This window comes from Benincasa hispida, chromosome 10, assembly GCF_027475165.1.
Source record: "Benincasa hispida cultivar pf3 chromosome 10, pf3_genome.v1.1, whole genome shotgun sequence".
In the NCBI taxonomy this organism is placed as follows: domain Eukaryota; kingdom Viridiplantae; phylum Streptophyta; class Magnoliopsida; order Cucurbitales; family Cucurbitaceae; genus Benincasa; species Benincasa hispida.
In genome coordinates, this window is record NC_143487.1 from 18,679,800 (window position 1) to 18,698,603 (window position 18,804).

Sequence of the window (18,804 nt, forward strand, 5' to 3'; positions counted from 1 at the left end):
TTGTTACATTTTCAAGTCAGCTACAAATATCTTTTCAAAAAAAAAAAAAGCCTTAGCATCTTTAGAAATTTGGTCAAATTTTTGCTTGCCCCTTATGCAAATGTTTTCAAATAAACCATAAAACTTGTTGTAAGTGCAATAATTCATTGGTAGTGTCTATTATGCCTATGAGTCGGTATTAAATTACTTAATTTTATCAATTTCAATAGTGGTCATTATTGAAGTTTGCACATTTATTGAAGGATTTTATCTTTTTTTTTTTCTCCCTCCCTTTCTTTGCCTATTTATTGAGAAACTTAATCTTCACAATTTTGCATTCTAAACATAGACATTATAATTCTAACATATTAATTCCAAATTTTAGAATTCAATTTAATGCTCCAAACATTCCATGAATTTTATGGAGAGCTTAATTATGGTGGGCATGCTTTAGCACAAAGGATGATCGTGGAAACAAGATTAAGAAAATAAGTTCGAATCTTCTCTAATCAAAGTAAAAGTAAAACGACCAAGGAACTAGTGATAGAATATGCTTTTATTCACTTGAAGTTGTCAAATTTGAAAGCCTTTCATTTACTTCTTTCTAATAATTTTTTTATTTTGTTTTTCTTAAATCTTTTACTTGAATTCATATTTCAATGAACCTTTCTTCAACAAGTTCAATTAAAAACATATTAGTCTTATACTCTCATTGTTCCAATGGGAAGAAGAACCCATGATTAGCTTTTTGGAAAATTTTCAAACAAAATATTAGCTCAACAATTACATTATGTTCCCGAGTATTCTTCCTATAAAAAGAAGATTAAGCGTCGAATTGACTATTTCAATATGTTTTGTTCGCTCATGAAATACATCATAATGTTCCCGTTGAATTGGAAAGAAAGTTTGACAATAGAAGGAAACTTCACCAATAACTAAGATTGCTTGGGGTTGGATAATCTACCTTATTAGTTGAACTAACATAGCTTCTGATTATTATTCACTCTCATTAGGTGTGAAGATCGAACCATCAACTTTTAGAATGATTATTTAATCCATAGTCAAAATGAAACAACAAGTTTTGTTTGGTGGTTTAGAATGGGAGTGTTTTGGCTGTAAGCCAATTTGGAGGGAAAAGCTTACAAATTCAAAACTGGGATCAAACAAAAGCCCCTTTTTCCTCTCATTTCCTATAGAAGTTCGAACCTATAGAACGATTCTACCTACTACTCCAATTTCAAAGCATGAATTGAAAACCAAACCAAACCAATGAACAAAAGGGCGTGCGGCAACTAATTAATCGATCGCAAGATATTCCTTTTTGTGGAGAATTTTACGTTTTTGGTTAGCCCTAATTTTTCCTTTCCGGATTCTTGTTTGCCTCATTTCTGCTGTTGAATCCTCTACCTACCGCTTCTCTGTCTGTAATTCTTGGAGATAGATTGAGTATGTCGGAGAGCAGTGGACCTGATTTCAATCTACCGGATGAGATTCTGGCGGTGATTCCAACGGATCCATATGATCAGCTCGATCTTGCTCGTAAAATCACCTCCATGGCGATTGCTTCTCGTGTGTCGAATCTTGAAGCTGACATGATAAGGATGACGCAAAAGCTTAAAGAGAAGGAAAAAACCATTTATGACCTCCAGGAGAAGTTGTCTCACCTAGAGCACGCGAACCAGGAAGCTGAATCTAGGTTGAAGATTGCGCTCGATGATAATGTAAGTGGATACAGTGTTCGTTATTGGGAATACCGAATACTTGGAAGATTTGTTTTATTTTTTGTTTTTCTTTTTCATTGGCGTATAGATAACGAAATTTGAGCCAATTATGCTGGAGAAATGGCGATGGTTTTCACGGTATCTTTGATGTGTTGTGATATTTTTTGATTGAGAATGACAACCCCGTTTATCCGTTTTTGCTTAAATTCAATGGCTCTTGATTGTTCAGCATCTCAATTTTCCATGAAGACCAATGGCTGATAGCCCATTACTTTGCTTTTGGTTGACGAATCGAGAAACAGCCAAAATATTCCGAATTGTCTTCTTAATATCAGCACTAAAGAACATAAATTATCATCTGGCTCAGATTGCTAAGGACTATTTTCTTTTGAATAAACTGGAAGGGAAGTGTGCATTTGGGTTCTGTGTAATCTTTATAGTCCTCCTTACTTGAGCAGTTTCGTTAACTTGGTTCTTTTGGGGTTGTCTTGAAGATTGAAAATATATTATGGAATCTAATAACTGATCGAAATACCCAGATAATTGTTTGCCATAGAATATTTCATTGGTTTTAGTAAAATGCAAATCGTGGGAGTTTATCTGAGCAATCAGTTAGAGTATGACTTTCCTTTCAGAATGAAAAAAGAGGTGATTAATGCAACGTGTTTTTGCTTCCTCGGCTTTTATTTTGATAAATGCTTAAGCCTAATTTTCTAGTTCCTCATTGAAACATATTTGACCTAATGTTGGTTTTGTTACTCGTTATTGTTACATTTTTTTATGAAGACAAGGCTTGCTAGGGAACGGGATTCACTATCAATGACTTCAAAGAAACTTGGACGTGATTTGGCAAAGGTAAAATTGAGGTCACTCTTATACAGAAGCAAGTTACTTTTTTACCTCTGTTTCTGTCAAGCTTGACACGTGTGTAGTATTTAGCTTTGGCTACTAGTCAAGACTTCAAGTGAAATAACTGCTTTATGGTGCAAACTGAAAGGTGATCAGTCTTGTTTTGCTCATAGACTAAGATAAGAGCTAACATGTGAGGCCATTATGGCATTTGATATCTCTAGAACTTAAACATCTTCCTGGCTTCTGGAATAGAACGATAAAGACATTAGGATATGTATCTCAAAGATAAGTTCATCACCTTTTTAATGAGAAATATAAACTCAGCATCAATTTCTTGATTTCTTTTCCTCTTATATCATTCTGTGAGTTGGCTTCATGAGAGTTCGGTCAGGATCTTGGGAAGTTGGGTTAGGGTAATTAAACAATTGATTATGAAGGAAGATAAATAATGTCTATTTCTTTGTATAGCAAGGTAATTTTATTTATTTAGTATAGAGTTTGTGTACCTATTCCACCATGCCTCTAAATTTGTACTCTTGCTCTTTTCATTTTATAGTGATCGCTTCTCATGTTGTTCTATATAATTTTAGGCATATGAAATGAGTACTTCAATTCATGAGATTTCATATTTTTTGTTGTGAGTATGCTGTCTTTCTTATTGACAGCTGGAGACATTTAAGAGACAACTTATGCTATCATTGAGTGATGAATCCTCTGTAAGGTTCCCTAGTCCATACATTTTACCAGTTATTCTACGCTTGGCCCAATACATAATTCTTCATGTATAATTCTCCTGTAATGTCTTCTCTTACCAGCAAACTGAAACTGTTGATATTGGGACCTGTGATCAAGCAGTTCCTAAAGCATATACTGACAAGGGTATTATAGAATTCCTCGATCTCATTATTCTTAAATTTTGACATCTCAAGGAACCTTTAGTTTCCATCTATTAGTTATATTTTTGGTGCTCAATTGGACTTAACTTTCACCTGGACTTCAGATGAGGTAACTAATGGACACACTGCACATTCTTTCAGTGGTTCTACAGAGACGAGAAGCACTTTAAATGAAGGTATTATTTATTGCCGTGTTCAATGCAAATGATAGAATAGAAGATAAGGAATTGATAATAATTAGATTATAATCTAAATATCAATACCAGATCTTAAAACAATGCATTAGTCAAAATCCTAGAGTGTCGTTTTTGTTGCCAGTTGGCTTTCAAGAAATTTTCTTCCGCTTATGGTGGGTAAATTATACATTAATGGCAACGTTTCATCTCAAACAGGAAAACATATTGGACAAAGATTTTCATCGTCGTACATCACCCCAAGGCTCACTCCATCAGCGACTCCAAAAATGATTTCAACGAGTGTATCCCCCAGAGGGTATTCCACTGTTGCTTCTCCACAGATAACGTCTGGTTCAACTTCTCCAACAAAAGCTTCATACGATGGACGAATTGCACTATCTCCATGGTACCCGTCGAGCCAGCAGTCTTCAGCAGCAAGTTCTCCTCCTCGTTCTCGTCAACTGGCTGGTAAAAGAAAGCATTATGTTTTTCTTTTCAAGCTTACAATATTCTCGAACTTTTTGAAGCATGTTTTACAATTTTATATTTGTTTGCTTATTATTCTATTATGGATTTTATAGTTACCTATTACTGCAAACCTTTAAATTTGGATGTTCCCTTGGGATAAAGATTTCAGCTATTCCTTTGCCTGTTTTTATTTTGAATATTTTCTTAATCTTTTGCACTTAAATGGTGTAGGTCGCTCTACTCGAGTGGATGGCAAGGAATTTTTCCGCCTAGCCAGGTTTGTGTTTATATTCTACTTTTTTTTGAAAAGGAAACAGCCTTTATTAATCAATAAGATTTAGTACAAGAGATGAGTACTTGTAAATTGTGTTTATATTCTACTGGAATTACGTGTTTAATGATTTTACAAATAGAACAGAACGTGTTGACTAATGAATTTGTAATTTATTCCAGGAGTCGTCTGGACTACGAGCAGTTTAGCGCCTTCCTTTCGAACATAAAGGAACTCAATGCTCAAAAGCAGACTAGAGAGGTAGATTTATCAGTTTCTAACAGTTTGCTATCTTTTATATCTTGGGACCTTCTTTTGCTTACTAGTAAATGGTTTCAACTGCCTTTGCTTCCAGGAAACTTTAAGAAAAGCAGAAGAGATATTTGGGACAGATAACAAAGATCTTTTTCTGTCATTTCAAGGATTGCTTAACCGCAATGTTCACTAGGCCTCTCTCTTCTTGAGATTGTTTACATCACACAGGGTCTCTCCTTTTAGATTATTAGAGAGAAAATTCAAAATGTTTGTTCTCAACTGTCTTGCTCTCTCCTAAGGCGCATGTATGCTGCATGCAGACTCACTATGTTATTGTAAAATATAAAAGATCAAACCCTGTTGGAGTTGAAACTTCTTATTTCTGTAGAAACAATGAGTTTGGTTTTTAAGAAGAGTAAGCAATAGATTTGGAGGGGTGAAAGAGAGAGAGAGAGAGAGAGAGAGAGAGAGGGAACAAAAAAAGAAAAAAGGAAAGAAAAACCAGTTGAGTTATCTACCTCCATCATGTGCTTTGTAGTTGTAGCGTCTAAAGCTGCAGCCAGTCTCTGTGACAACTCTATTTGGGGAAAGTATTACTTTCAGTCCATGTTTCTCACTTTACCTACACATTCGAAGAACTCAAAGTCTGCTGTCAAGTTTGCATTTAAAGGAGGGAAGTCAGTGTGATCTGATTGAAAGAAACTAACTTGTTTATGATGAAGGTCAGTCTTTCACTAATATTATTTGTGAAATATCAGGGGCTGGCTTGCAAGAGAACCCAGAAAAGTGATCATCATATGCTCCAAAATCAGCTTACGTTCACTTGCAAGCTATCTGCTCCATCACAACGCCTACTTGTCTAGTCAGGTACCAACTTGGGTTAGATTAATCCGAAATTCTGAATTATTAGATGGTGACTCAGGGGGTAAACCTTAGGTAAAAGTTGTGGTTCTTTCTGCCAAGAAAACAGCTGGGAATCTTTCTGTTTTTTTCACTTTTCTTTTTAGGTTATATATGACTATGATAGTTCATTGATTTCAATTTTAAAAGTTTCCTACATTTGGCTTAAACATTTAAAAACCTCTTGCTCTTATCAAATGTTAATAGTCTTCTTATTATCATGTGATACTTTCTCTTTTTGTTCGTCTTTTAAGTATGATGAAGAGAATTGATGAATTGAAGTTAGTATACAGTTTGCAGGTGAAACTAAACCCCTAATTACCTCAAAACTCATGTCCATTTGTACTGAAAAAGCCGAGAACCTACCGACATCCCAGAAAATAGTTCACATCTTATAACAATAGAAAAATTTTGGAAGACTTTATCAAACTACATAATAAGGCCAAAAATGCAAGTGTCTTTTTCTCTTTTTCTTGAAATTCCCTCGCCCAAATTGAAGTGAAGGGTGATGGTACAGAACAAGAACTGTGTAGGGGACCAAAACATTAGGGGCAGTTAGCAGATAGGAAGTATTTGGTGGGTTGTAGGGTAGGGGGACCCAAACAAGAAGAAAAGAAGTTGGTTTAAGCAAGATGGGTTGTTGAAGGAAGAGAAAAAAAACTGATTTGTACAATGATGGGATGGAAAAGGGTAATCAGAAGCACCTGATACTCTCTCATAGGCTTTAAGAAATATTTCAAATTCCATCTATTTTTCTACTTTTTAGGCAAAACACAGAGGCTGACGGAAAGATAAGATTTTGGTCAAAAGAATCTGCAAAAATGGCTGTCACTAGTTTTGATAAGATTGAGGTTCTCAAGTTGTTCCTTCTCTTTCGGCATAAATATAAGGTTGAAGTTGAATAATACAAAATACCCTTCAATTTTTTAGATATATTTCAATTATGCTTCAAAATATTTTATTTCTACTCTTCAACTTTGAATTTGATGAAGTAGCTAAAGTGTAAGAATTAGGTGTATGTGATATTATGTACAATTATATTGAAGATTGATATTGACACAATTTATTGACACTTGATGTGATCATGTATGCCTTCTAATTTCTACATATTAGTTATTGCATCAATTTCCTTTTTTTTTTTTTTTTTTTTTTTTTTTTTTTTTAACGAAAAATACTCTTCAAAGGCTTTTTTTAGAACAAATTTTAAAGTTGAAAGGTAAAATCGAAATTTTTTAATGTACGCTCATAGAAGAGTGTGTATGTATATATGTTTGTATGTATGATTATATGGTTTTGATACTTGGTAGCTTTTGCTTTAAAAGCATCTTTCTTTTCAGACAACCAGAAGATTTGACGGTCACCCCCACATCATCTTTTAAAAAATATATTTCTTCACACATGGAAACTGATCCTCTGAACTCTTCATCCTGTTCATATTGTTAAAAAAAAGAAGAAAATTTCAATCTTATTCCAAATGTTAGAAAGTTACCCAACTTTCAGACACACCTGGTTAGAACTAGAAGTTGCATTTTCCTTTTTTCATTTTCGCAACTTTAGGGTGAAATATAGATAATATTGTACAGATTTGTTTTGTATTGCCTTTTTGTTTGGATGTAATCTTTGAATGGTGAATCAGAACTTCTAATTAATGCCCTTTTTTTTACAAGAATTTGCATTTTTTTCATGTTTATTTATCTCTTGCCTTCTGACTTCTCTAGATATACACTTTGAAATGGAAAGATTCTTGTAATAGTACTTGTTGATACACCATTAATGTTCGGTATAAGCAAGGATTGAAATACTTATGAATATGTCGATATATCCAGGAGAGTTTGATATTGATATTGAAGTTTGATGGGCATCTTTGATATCTTTTATAAATAATAAAAAAAATTTACATATACTGATAAGCGCTCTTTTTAAATATAAGAAATATTTAAAAATATTTATACTTTATAGCAAAAAAGTTTTTAAATTACAAAATGCTTTTATAATTTTTTGCTATAAAATATAAATATTTTTGAGATTTTTCTACGTATAAGAATTTCCCTATGATTTCATAATGTTAGTAACAAGATTTACTTTGTTTGGAAGTAAAATTAACTTAATTATTAAATTAAATAAGTTTTTTTTCCTTTAATTTACAGAAATATTGAAATCTTGAGATCTTTATCAATAATTTAATCTTCGATGATAAGAATATTGAACCCTCCACATTTCTCTACAATATTATGATATTGTTTATGTTGGACAAGCTTTTATGACTTTGTTTTTAGTTTTATCTAAACTTTCTTGTATTAATGAAGACACAAATATATTATGAATTTTTTTTCTTTTTTAATCAATGTAAAACTTTTTTTTTTGCACTTTTAAGCATTCAAATGCAAAAAAGTTTAGATTGATTAATCCAAACTAAAATGTACCTTTCATCTCGTTTTAATTATTTATAAAACGACTAAATTATAAAGAATACCCCTATACTTTATACTTTGTATAAAAAATATCTTTTAAACTTTCAAAATGAGTTAAAACAAAAATCTTTATCGTGAATTTTAGATGTAAATTGTTAGTGTTTTATGGCATTAATGTTTATGAACTTTTAAAAGTTTAAAAATACCCTAAACATTAAAAATAAAAGTTAAAAAAAATACCTTTACGGTTATATATGAACAAAAACTATTGATATTCTCTCCTCAAATTTTCCACTTTTTTCTCTTTTTTATTACCCTCTTACTCTTCTTTTTCTTAACTATTTGATATCATTTTATCTAAAAATAAATAAATAAATAAATAAAATTATTCACTTCAGTTAAGGTATGTAGACCATAACAAGAAGAAACATAATATTGGAAGCACTAATAAATTTTAGGACTTAAATAATTTAACGAATTTGTACCAAATACATTTTTTTATTTCACTACTTATTGTTTTGGTATGTTGATGTAAGAAGAATAAGGGTTAATCGGGTAATTAGATAGTCTAGGTTAATTCCCTTTGTACCCCCACTTATAGTAAAACTCTATAAATAAAAACTTTCCACTCTTATATGAAATACATTTTCATTCTAATAAAAGATCAACAATCTTGATTCATGGAGAGAATTCTCCTTTTATCTCCTTTAGGCTACATCAATTGGTATCAGAGCGACCGCTTGAGCCAAAATTGACTGTTCCCCGTAGAAGACCAGGAAACCCTTGATGAGGTTGATCACAAGAGGGAGCTTTGTGAGTTGTGCTTGTTGCCAAACATCACACATCTAATTAAGGGAAAACCTTGAAATTCCAAGAAAGAAATAAGAAACCAAAGATTTTTCAAAATTGTGCAAGAATAGACTATTATCGACCAAAGGAGGCGTCCAAGAAAGAATACAACAATTGGTATGGACAAGAAAATCAAATTTACTTCAGAAAAGAGTGTTGAAATTCTAACTTAAGTGATTCTGAAGAAGAATTTCAACAAATTAATTTTGCCCATGCTCGATTTTCTCAAAGAACCTATCATTATCCACATTGAAAATTTGATTCTAGTGATTCTAGTAATTCCGATGATGTATCAAGGGCAATTTGGGACGGAATAAGAAGGTGACAATATCGAAAAAGGGCCCAAAGATCCAATCAAACCCATTTTTCAAGATATCAACATAAAGATGGGGAGTTAGATGAATTAAAGAATCATCAAGAATCATCAAGAATGGATTTTTACAGCCCAAGAAAAACATTCAAAACTTGAAATTACTCTTTTGGTTATGAAACACGATCAAGAAAGATTGATTCAAGAGAAGCAATGGATGAGTCCTATACCCATCATGAGATTAAAACATATTCAAGAATCCAACAAAATGACTACTCAGATCTTGTAGCATTGGAGGAAATAAAGAAAACAACAAAAGAAATCCAACATTCATTAGGAAAAATGACTCAACATATTGATCAACTATCAATTCATTTGCAAGAGTTCAAGAATAAATTGATTTTATATACTGAAGAAAAAACAAAAGAATCACGGTTGAAAAATTTTCAAATAGAGAACTTGAAGATAAAATTGAAGAAAAATAAGAATTTGAAGATGTTATGGAAACAGTTTCAAATGAAGAAGAAAAATCCAATGAAGAAGATGAAAAAGAAGTATCAAACACTAAGCAAAAATCGAACAAGAACAATGACACACTGATTGCGGTGGAAATGGATCACAAAACTATCAAAGAACTTGAAGCGAATGATAAAGAAGACATGATTCTTGAACAATTTTCCTTGGAAGGTAACCTTTTAGTGATTGGTTCTTTGAATACGGTTTTGGATGAGCTTGAAGAAAACATCTTTTTTGGGTTTATGCCCGAGAGAAGTTCATCTTTTGGTGACAATATTAGATTTTTTGTCTCGAATTTGTACCTTTGATCATAATATTTTTGTTCAAAATGTAGGAGGTTAGTTTGGTCATACTCCTTGAGCAAGTTTATTTCATTCTTTGTTTGCTTCATAATTTTTTTCTTTTTTAAACTCGAAGGCAAGTTTTCTTTTTGGAGGGGTAGAAATGTAAGAAGAATATGGGTTAATTGGGCAATTAGGTAGTATTCTAGGTTAGTTCCCTTTTTACCCCCACTTGTAGTAAAACTCTGTAAATAGGAACTTCCCCTCTTGTATGAAATACATCATTCATTCTAATAAAAGATCAACAATCTTGATTCTTAGAGAGAATTCTCCTTTTATCTCTTTTAGGCTACATCATATGTTTTGAGGGGAAATATAGATTTTAATTTTTTTTGGGATTTTATGTTTTAACTTACAACTTTAGTTTTGAGTAAATGTATTTTTGTTCATATACTAATAGTAAGAGTATTTTTTTTATTTTTTTTAGTTTAAGAGTATTTTCTGAAAATTTGAAAGTTTGAAGGTATTTTTTAAACTAAATACTAACGGTTTCTATTCAAAACTAATGTTAATAGTATTTTTGAACTATTTTTATAGTTTAAGGATGTTTTTCAAACTTCTAAAAGTTTAAGGATATTTTTGGCACAAAATATAAAATTCAAAGACATTTTTTCTTTTTGTAATTTTGCTATATATAAGTTTCATTAAAGGGGAAATACCTGTCTCAAGCTTTTGAGTCTAGTTTATCCTCTTAATCCCTAGGTTTTAAAATAATGTTGGACTTTTACCTATAAGTTTTGATTTTAATTTCCATTTGGCCCATAGATTATAAAACTTTGTATTTTTTACTCTTAAGTTTCAAGTTTTGTTTCTATTTGGTTCTTAGAGCTTCAAGATTTATACTTTTACCTTTGATTTTTCATTTAATATTCACTTTCAATTCTTGATGTTACTATATATTTAATTAATTATAAAAAATTATATAAATTTTATTTAAAATTCATTTTCTCTAATTTCCCATCACTATTAAAACTAATTAAATGTTCTTAAATCATAACTATTTTAAATTAAGTAACTAAAATTAACACCAAAAAACAAAAAATGAGCATTCGTAGAATCTCGAGGATAATAGAATAAAATATTGAAACTTAAGAATAAAAAAGAAACTAAATTAAAAAATAAATATGCAATATTTTGAAATCTAACAACCAAATGAAATTAAAATTAAGTATGCTAGAGTATCAATCACATTTTTCATATAAGGATACGTAAAATAATGTGTGTGATGGATTTATGTTTTAATACCAAAGTAAGAACATTTCTTTTTTTAAAATCAATCTGTAGCTTTTAGAATATTTATGGAACTTTAAGAATGGTGAAGTTCTTTGAAAAGAATATAAATAGGCTATCCCACCTACTCTTTCAAAAATAAAGTAAAACAAAAGTTATTTTTATTTATTTTTTAATAGAAAAATTATATTTTGGTACTTGGTTTAATTTAGGGCTCATTTGGATTGACCCGAGAATTCTTTTTTTTTTTTAAAAAACTCACTTTTATTTAAATACTTTTGATAAATATGGTTTAAAATACACTTCAAAAATTATTTTTAATGGTTGTCAAACACTCTAATTTTTTTAATGACTTATTTTTTAAATTAAATGTATTCCAAATACACCTTTACATTTTAACCCCTTTACATTTTAATCCTTGAATTTTTAAACTCATAAAAATTTAAGAGGGGAGGAAATAGAGATGGAAAGAGAAAAACAAATTTATATCAAAAAGTACTTTTATTTTAAACAAATTATACAAACATTTGTTATTTAATTTTTTTTATTATATATATGAATTATTTTTTTTAAAAAAATATTTTATAATTTGAATAAAAACGAAAAAAATTACCAAATACAACTTTATAGTACTATTAATTAACAAAAATATTGACCGAAGTATTAAAAATGTTACCAAATACTAATCAAAAGAATGAAGTTGTTGAATTTAAAAATTCAAAACTCAAAAAACAAGTTTGATGAAACTTTAGAGATCAAAAGTATAATTTCTTCTCTCCTTTAAATTTGACTTTTTGTACATGTTTACGAACACACGAAAACATAAAAATAATCTTCTTTAGAACTTCAACCATTCTTCAAATAAATTTCAAACAAATTTCAAACTAAGAATATTTTAAATAACATTGGTAACTTTGAGAATATATTTTAAACTTTTAGACTTGTGAAGTACATTGAAACTAATATATATAAAGAATACACAACACACTTTTGCATTTTCATTCTTTTAATGTGGAAGTAATCTTTTTCAAGATGAGTTATAAAAATTATCTTGAACTTTGTACTTTATACTTTGTGTTAAAAATACTCTTGAACTATAAAAAAATTTCAATAATGTCTTTAAACTTAAAAAAAAGGTTCAAAACTACTTTTACTTAGCTTTTTCTATAGAACCTGTTAGTATCTTGTTTTAAAAATACTCTAGAATTTTCAAAATGTTTCAATATATAATACTCTTAAACTTTAAAAAACGCTTAGTTAAAAAACACCCTTATCGTTAGAGCATGGACGAAATCTATTAATACCCCGTTTAAAAATTATTCCTAAACTTTCAAAAGTTGCATTAATACTATTAACCTTTAAAAAAAAGTTAAAAAAAAAAACGCTCCTACCATTAATATAGTGATCAATTTATTTGAAGTTATCTTGAGTTGGAAAAGAACCAATCTTCAAACAATTTATATAGATACATTTTTTTTAATTTTTTATTTATTTAGATATTCTCATTTTTTTCTCATTTGTCTAATTCCTACACAAACTTTCTTAGTAACAAAATATAAGCCAAAACATCAAGTATAATCCCACAAAATTTAAAAAAAAAAAAATCTCAAAATCAAAATCTTTCCTTAAAATTTACCAAAATGATAACTAGCCAAATACAAAAGGTCTTATTTGGCTATTAACACACCCTCCTAACGTACAACATTATTGTTAAAATATTTAGGTCCTAATTAAGGTCTCTCAACAGTTCAATTATTTTTTTTCTTCTTATACCTATTGTTTATATATCTTAATTGAAGGAGACAAATTTTGTTCTTTTTTAGATAACGAAGGTTGAAGAAGAGAGAAGAAAAAAGAGAGAAAATAGAGAAGTGTTGGATACATAGATCAATTGAAGTAGGAAAACAGAGATAATGAGATGTAGATAAACGGTAAGAACATTTTTTTATTATAAAAAAAGTAAAGGTAATAATGCAATTTTTGAAAGTTCAGAGACATCTTTGCAACGAGATATTAACGGTTTTTGTTAAAGTATACATCTATCTATAATGATATTTTTGAACTTTTATTTTTTATTTTTAAAAAGTTTAAAGATACTTTGAAACATTTGAAAATCCAGAGTATTTTTGAGTTGAATATATATATTTAAAAGAAACATAAAAATGCTAAGGGTCCAAATTGAATATTAGACATAGACCTGATAATTTAGTTAAAGTAATATTACATCTTAGCCCTTAGCCCAATTAGAATATCTTATCAACACTAAACAAATACAAAAGGGATATAACTTTACACTGATATAACTGTAAGTATACATATTCATTTTCCTCTTTTAAAGTTTTCCTTTTCCCAAATAGCCCCAAGACCCAAAAACACTTTCATTTTATTTCAGAAAGAAAAAACAACAGAGATATGAAGACCAAACAGTGTGTGTTTTGATTAATAATGGTGTCTTAGGGTTCTCTTTTGTGGTGAAGACAAGAAAAGATAGGCAGCCCATTCAAAAGCTTTGGTCAGTGCACATGCAAATTCATTAGAGAATTAAGACAAACCCTTTTCAGATAATCAAATAATAGTATAGAGAACCCAATTCTATTGTCATTGCCAAAGACTAAATTCAAATCAATCCTCTAAAGGACATCTGAAAATGCTCAAATGTTCAAGAAAACAAGGACATGAATTGCCAATTAAAGGAATATTTCATCACTTTATCATCTAATGGCAATGCTATGAATATATATATTTTTATAAACAAAATGATGGGTAATCAAGAAAGAAGCCTTCAGATTTGGGGATATATTGTTGTACTTTGATATCTTGTATGTTGCAAAGGCAAACCCATGTGTTAGATTCTTGTATATTTATTTATTTTCAACAAAAAAAAAAAAATAGGGGAATTTTCAAAAATAGAAAAATAAGAAAAAATATTTACCCAAATAGCAAAATTTAATTATAATTGTGATAGACATTATTATCAATATCTATCACAAAGAAACTTAAAAATAGAAGTCTATCAGCATTTATAAGTAATAAAAGTTTATCAATGTCTATCATTTTCTATTATTGATAGATGCTGGTTAGACTTCTATCATTAATAAAAACTATTACAAGTCTATCATCGATAGAGGCGGATAGAAGTCTATCAATGTTTATCAGTGATAGAAACTGTTAGAAGTCTATCATTGATACTATCAGTGATAAAAACTGATACAAGTCTATCGCTAATAGATACTAATGCTAAAAGAAGTCTATCAGTGTCTATTAATATTTTTTTGTTATTTCTATAAATAGTTTGACATTTTTTTTTATTTGTGAAAATTTATCAAAAAAATAATTTTTTGTCCAAAAGGCACACTTTTAGTTCTTAAGTTTTGAGTTTGATTTCAATTTAATCTCCGTGTTTCAAAACTTTACAATTTTGTCATTGAGATTTGAGTTTTACTTCAACTTAGTCCCAAGGTTTCACGACTTACACTTTTAACGATGATTTAATTTCACAAAATATTCAGTTTTAGTCTTTGACGTCAATATCTATTACTTAATTTAAAATAATTTTAAATTAAAATTTAAAATTTAATTTTAATAGTGATGAAAAATAGTGAAACTTAATTAATTGTAATTTTTCTAATTCTTTTAAATTAATTGATATACTTTAATGCTAAAGACAAAAAAAAAAGAAAGAATATTTAGTAAAAAACCGAGGTTAAGAGTGTAAATCTTGAAAACCTTTAGAATTAAATTGAAACAAAACTCAAATCTCAAAAACAAAATTGTAATATTTTGAAATCTACATATTAAATTGAAATCAAACTCAAAACTTAAAGAAGTAAAAGTATAACATTTTGATATATTTTTTTCTCTATATGTATGTATTATTTTATTTTTGAAAAAGAAAATGAAAAAAGAGAATAGGGTTGAGTTCTTTTAGAAGTACTTAAGTCTGTCTGAAATAGGGCACTTTAATCAGTACTACAAGAATACTATTCGCACGAGGCCTGTCATTTGCCCCTTTTTTCAGGCTTCTTCTTTAACCTTCTCTTTTACTAATATAAATCTTCATTTCATTTTTCTTCTTAATTATCTCTAATATAATACACATTAATTATTACACTCTTTCTATATATATATATATTATAGGCAAGAATATGATCTGTCGGAGATCCTAGCCTCTGATTCGAAAAATGTCTTAATTAGTTGAACTATATATATATATATATATATATATATTTATGTTTATTACCAACTCGATTCTTTTGTTCGATTCGGTGAACAAAAACTCATGTACTTAGGGTTGGTAAATTTTTGTTATACCAGATTTTGAAATATTTTAAACTATTCTTTATAGACTTTTTTTTCCTCTTTTCTCATTAAATTCAAGAATAGAAATTGACTTGGTGGTTAAATGACCGAATTGAAAAGAGTTTGTAACTTTGTTTACAACTCAATTTCAACCGTATAAAAATTAAAATTGTTCGTACCATTTATTTTAACGCAAGATATATCATTTAACACTCATTTATAATTTCATTTACCAAATCAATTTTTATACATTATTGGCACATACGTCAGTTTAAATGGATAATGTTGTAAATGAATATCATGTGTACATTTTCTTTTTATTCATCATTTTAGTAGAAAAATTTCAAAGGGTATACATTTTACTTTAAAACACTCCCAAATTTAAAGTATTAAAATGAAACTTTTCAAAGCTATTTAATATAATAATATAGATTAAAATACTATCTTGGTTTATGTGTTTTAAAGTTTGTTCATTTTTAGTTATTCTACTTTCAAATGTTCAACTTTAGTCTCTATATATATATTTTTTAAAATCTTAAAATTAACCCCTACAACTTGTTTATTGTTGATTTTTTAAAAAATATTTTGGTTATTTATTAGTATTTTTCACCCTAAATTTTGAAAATATATTCACATATTATATTTTCTTCCATGAAAATTATTATTATTATTTAGTAAATTTTGATAAAAATTAAAAGACTAAATTTAAGATTTATTATAAGTACACGGACTAAAATTAGACCTTTAAAAAAGTATAGCTAAAATTAAATAAATTAAAAATTAGAGACTAAAAATGATATTTTAACATATTTGTAATCGAAACCTACCCAAATTTTCGTGCTATTTTGCTAATTTAACCAAAGGAAAAGGAAGAAGTATTTCCTGTGATGTTTTGGAATTTTTTTGGAAAATTTGAGTGAATAATGAACAGGGAAATTAATGATGCGAATTTACGGTCTGCTGACCGAGCTGCCCTACCCCTAGTCAAGGCCACTTTTTTTTTAATAAAAAAAAATTTTCCCTTTCATATTTTGTTGTCTATAAAAGTTGGAAGCATTAACAAAAGCATTGGCTTAAAGAAAAAAGCATAAATTTTTTTTATTGAGAGCCCAAGAATCCTCTCTTCCCCTTTCTCTCTTTCTTCTTTGAGATCTTTAATTTAATTTCAATGGCTTCATTTCCTCATTTCTACTCTGATCTTCTTTATCCCAACAATCTTTCTGATCTTCAGAGCCTATTAATGGCTGTTGGAGACACTGGAATGTGTGACCTTAGAAACAACAACAACAACAATATCGACTTTTCTCTAAGGGAAGAAACTTTCGTTCCTTCCTTTGATCAAACCGTGTCACCCGAGCAATCCTCGTCTGATACCCTATCGCCCCTCCTAACAATGCAGTATCCTGACCTATATGGGTCGGTCTCTGATATGGCCGTCCCGTCGTTGCCCGAGTTTAACACGATGAGTACGTACGACATTCATAGCTTAATCAGCAACAATCAACCACAAGTTCCTGGTACATGCAATTACAGCGAGGAGTTCTTAGGCTTTGTGCCTGAATTGAAGCCCCTATACCGCGACACCTGGGTAATTGATAATTAATGCGTCTAGAAAATTCAAAAGCTTAAACTGATAAATTATACACCGTTGTTATATTATATTATTCGTATTCATAACTCTTATATATTTTTCAAGATTTGAAAATTAGTCGAAAAGTGAAACGTATAATAGACAATTATCGTCAATTGAAAATTCAAATCTATGACTTTTTGGTTTGTTTCGATATATGTTAAAGGAAGTTGAAATTTTTTGGTATGCAGGGAAGTCAGAGTAGATATGAAATGCAAGGAGTGGAAGAAACAAATATTAAGGTGGCAAGTCGCTACTCAGAAGAAGAAAGGAAAGAAAGGATTGTCAGATATTTGAAAAAGAGAAACCAGAGAAATTTCAACAAAACCATCAAGGTCCTAATAATTCTCAAAATAAATAAATTTCCGTTTTATAATCATTTTATTTGTGAAAATTAAGTCTATAAACACTTATTTCACCTATAAATTTCTTACTTTATTGTCTTGTTTTTATTAATGTTTTAAAAAATCAAGTCCAAATTTGAAAACTAAGATCCTGTTTGGTAAGCATTTTACTTTTGTTTTTATTTTTGAAAATTAAGTTTATGGATACTACTTCCACCTCCAAATTTTGAAAATTAAAAGATGTTTTTCTTTTTAGAATTTGACTAAGAATTCAACCAATATACTTAAGAAATATGCAAATCCTTGTAAGAAATGTGGATGAAAAATATGCTTAATTAAAAAAAAAAATAAAAAAATGGTTACCAAACGAAGCCTAAAAAATATATTTTTTAAAACTTGTTTTTGTTTTTAGAATTCGACTAAGATTTCAACTCTCGTACTTAAAGAAATGTGCAAATTATCGTAACTAAAAACAAAAAATGAAATGATTACTAAACGGTCTAAAATAATTTCTTATTTTTTTTCTCTCGATCTTGAAATAATCCTCATGGTTAAATTATTATTTTTACAGTATGCATGTAGGAAAACCCTAGCAGACAGAAGAACAAGAGTACGAGGAAGATTTGCTCGCAACAATAATGAACTTTGTGACACTGATGAAATCCCTCTCAAAACCAACAAATTAACTACCCCCACTCACAACCTAATTAAACAAAGAGATCAAATGGTAAAAACCTCATACCAAATTTTTACTGTTTAATTAATTTCCATTTTTTCTTAACTATTTTCTTACTTATTTTATGTTTTTCTTCATAAAGATTAGACCTTTATCAGATGGGTTGGCCAATTTCCTAATCAATTTCTTTTTTTTGGACAGAACAAGGAAGAAGAAGAGAGCTGGCTGCAAGAATTGGCAGCAAGTTTAATGTATTTACCTTATGTGACAAATTATGGAATGTAATTTGAGTAAAAAATTATTACTCGTGTAAAATAAACTAACTATTTAAAAATGACCTTTTTTTTTGGGGTGGGGTTTCAACAAATTGATTGCTTTTTAAGATGTGCTTATGTAATCTCTGACTCTGTGTGTGTTGCTAGTCAGGGTCCCTTTGGAGTTTGACCAAGCTTCCCATGAGTTGCTAATTACTACCTAATCATAAATATATATGCAAAAAACAAAACAAAAAAGGTTAATTAAGATCTCATTTTATTTGATTTTTGGTATTTGATCAACTAAATCCAATATTCTTTTTCATGCTCATGATGTTGCTACCATTGCTCTATTCTTAGTTGTATATTTCTCATATACATCTTTTAATAAAATATTATTTATTTATTTTTTTCTCGTAAATTCTT

At 29.2% G+C, this 18,804-nt stretch overlaps 2 protein-coding genes and 2 long non-coding RNA genes across 6 annotated transcripts; 2 read left to right on the forward strand and 2 right to left on the reverse strand.

The window, feature by feature from the left end:
• The first annotated feature begins 1,047 nt into the window (after window positions 1–1,047).
• LOC120089521 (interactor of constitutive active ROPs protein) lies at window positions 1,048–4,990 on the forward strand. Of its 2 annotated transcripts, XM_039047021.2 has the most exons (10): window positions 1,135–1,323; window positions 1,421–1,700; window positions 2,487–2,555; window positions 3,218–3,268; window positions 3,368–3,431; window positions 3,553–3,624; window positions 3,841–4,092; window positions 4,324–4,369; window positions 4,546–4,624; window positions 4,719–4,990. In XM_039047021.2, exons 2-10 carry the CDS (start codon window positions 1,428–1,430, stop codon window positions 4,809–4,811), a joined length of 999 nt encoding a protein of 332 aa, XP_038902949.1. In that variant the 5' UTR covers window positions 1,135–1,323; window positions 1,421–1,427; the 3' UTR covers window positions 4,812–4,990. The 2 variants fall into 2 exon arrangements, with proteins under 2 accessions (XP_038902948.1, XP_038902949.1); XM_039047020.2 differs by having other exon boundaries at window positions 1,048–1,700.
• On the reverse strand, window positions 3,669–5,518 carry LOC150033159 (uncharacterized). 2 transcript variants are annotated; one of them, XR_016523953.1, is made up of 3 exons: window positions 5,326–5,518; window positions 5,137–5,240; window positions 3,669–4,089 (listed from the first exon to the last, which is right to left on the reverse strand). It is a non-coding gene; the product is annotated as an uncharacterized LOC150033159 (long non-coding RNA). The 2 variants fall into 2 exon arrangements; XR_016523952.1 differs by lacking the exon at window positions 5,326–5,518 and having other exon boundaries at window positions 5,137–5,276.
• Window positions 5,519–8,366: 2,848 nt separating this feature from the next.
• Window positions 8,367–9,913, reverse strand: LOC150033160 (uncharacterized). Its single transcript, XR_016523954.1, has 2 exons — window positions 9,781–9,913; window positions 8,367–8,790 (listed from the first exon to the last, which is right to left on the reverse strand). It is a non-coding gene; the product is annotated as an uncharacterized LOC150033160 (long non-coding RNA).
• A 6,631-nt stretch (window positions 9,914–16,544) lies between these two features.
• LOC120089269 (uncharacterized) lies at window positions 16,545–18,485 on the forward strand. The gene is made up of 4 exons (XM_039046688.2): window positions 16,545–17,062; window positions 17,296–17,439; window positions 18,020–18,175; window positions 18,326–18,485. Exons 1-4 carry the CDS (start codon window positions 16,643–16,645, stop codon window positions 18,407–18,409), a joined length of 804 nt encoding a protein of 267 aa, XP_038902616.1. The 5' UTR covers window positions 16,545–16,642; the 3' UTR covers window positions 18,410–18,485.
• The last annotated feature ends 319 nt before the right edge of the window (window positions 18,486–18,804 follow it).

Bases quoted from the DNA above. Each gene is read 5' to 3' on its own strand.
- LOC120089521 (XM_039047020.2), top strand. From the start codon at position 1,428: ATGTCGGAGAGCAGTGGACCTGATTTCAATCTACCGGATGAGATTCTG. The intron at 1,701-2,486 runs GTAAGTGGATAC...TTTTTTATGAAG, and splicing joins AGATTGCGCTCGATGATAAT to ACAAGGCTTGCTAGGGAACG. The intron at 3,432-3,552 runs GTATTATAGAAT...CCTGGACTTCAG, and splicing joins TAAAGCATATACTGACAAGG to ATGAGGTAACTAATGGACAC.
- LOC120089269 (XM_039046688.2), top strand. From the start codon at position 16,643: ATGGCTTCATTTCCTCATTTCTACTCTGATCTTCTTTATCCCAACAAT. The intron at 17,063-17,295 runs GTAATTGATAAT...TTTGGTATGCAG, and splicing joins CCCTATACCGCGACACCTGG to GGAAGTCAGAGTAGATATGA. The intron at 17,440-18,019 runs GTCCTAATAATT...TTATTTTTACAG, and splicing joins ATTTCAACAAAACCATCAAG to TATGCATGTAGGAAAACCCT.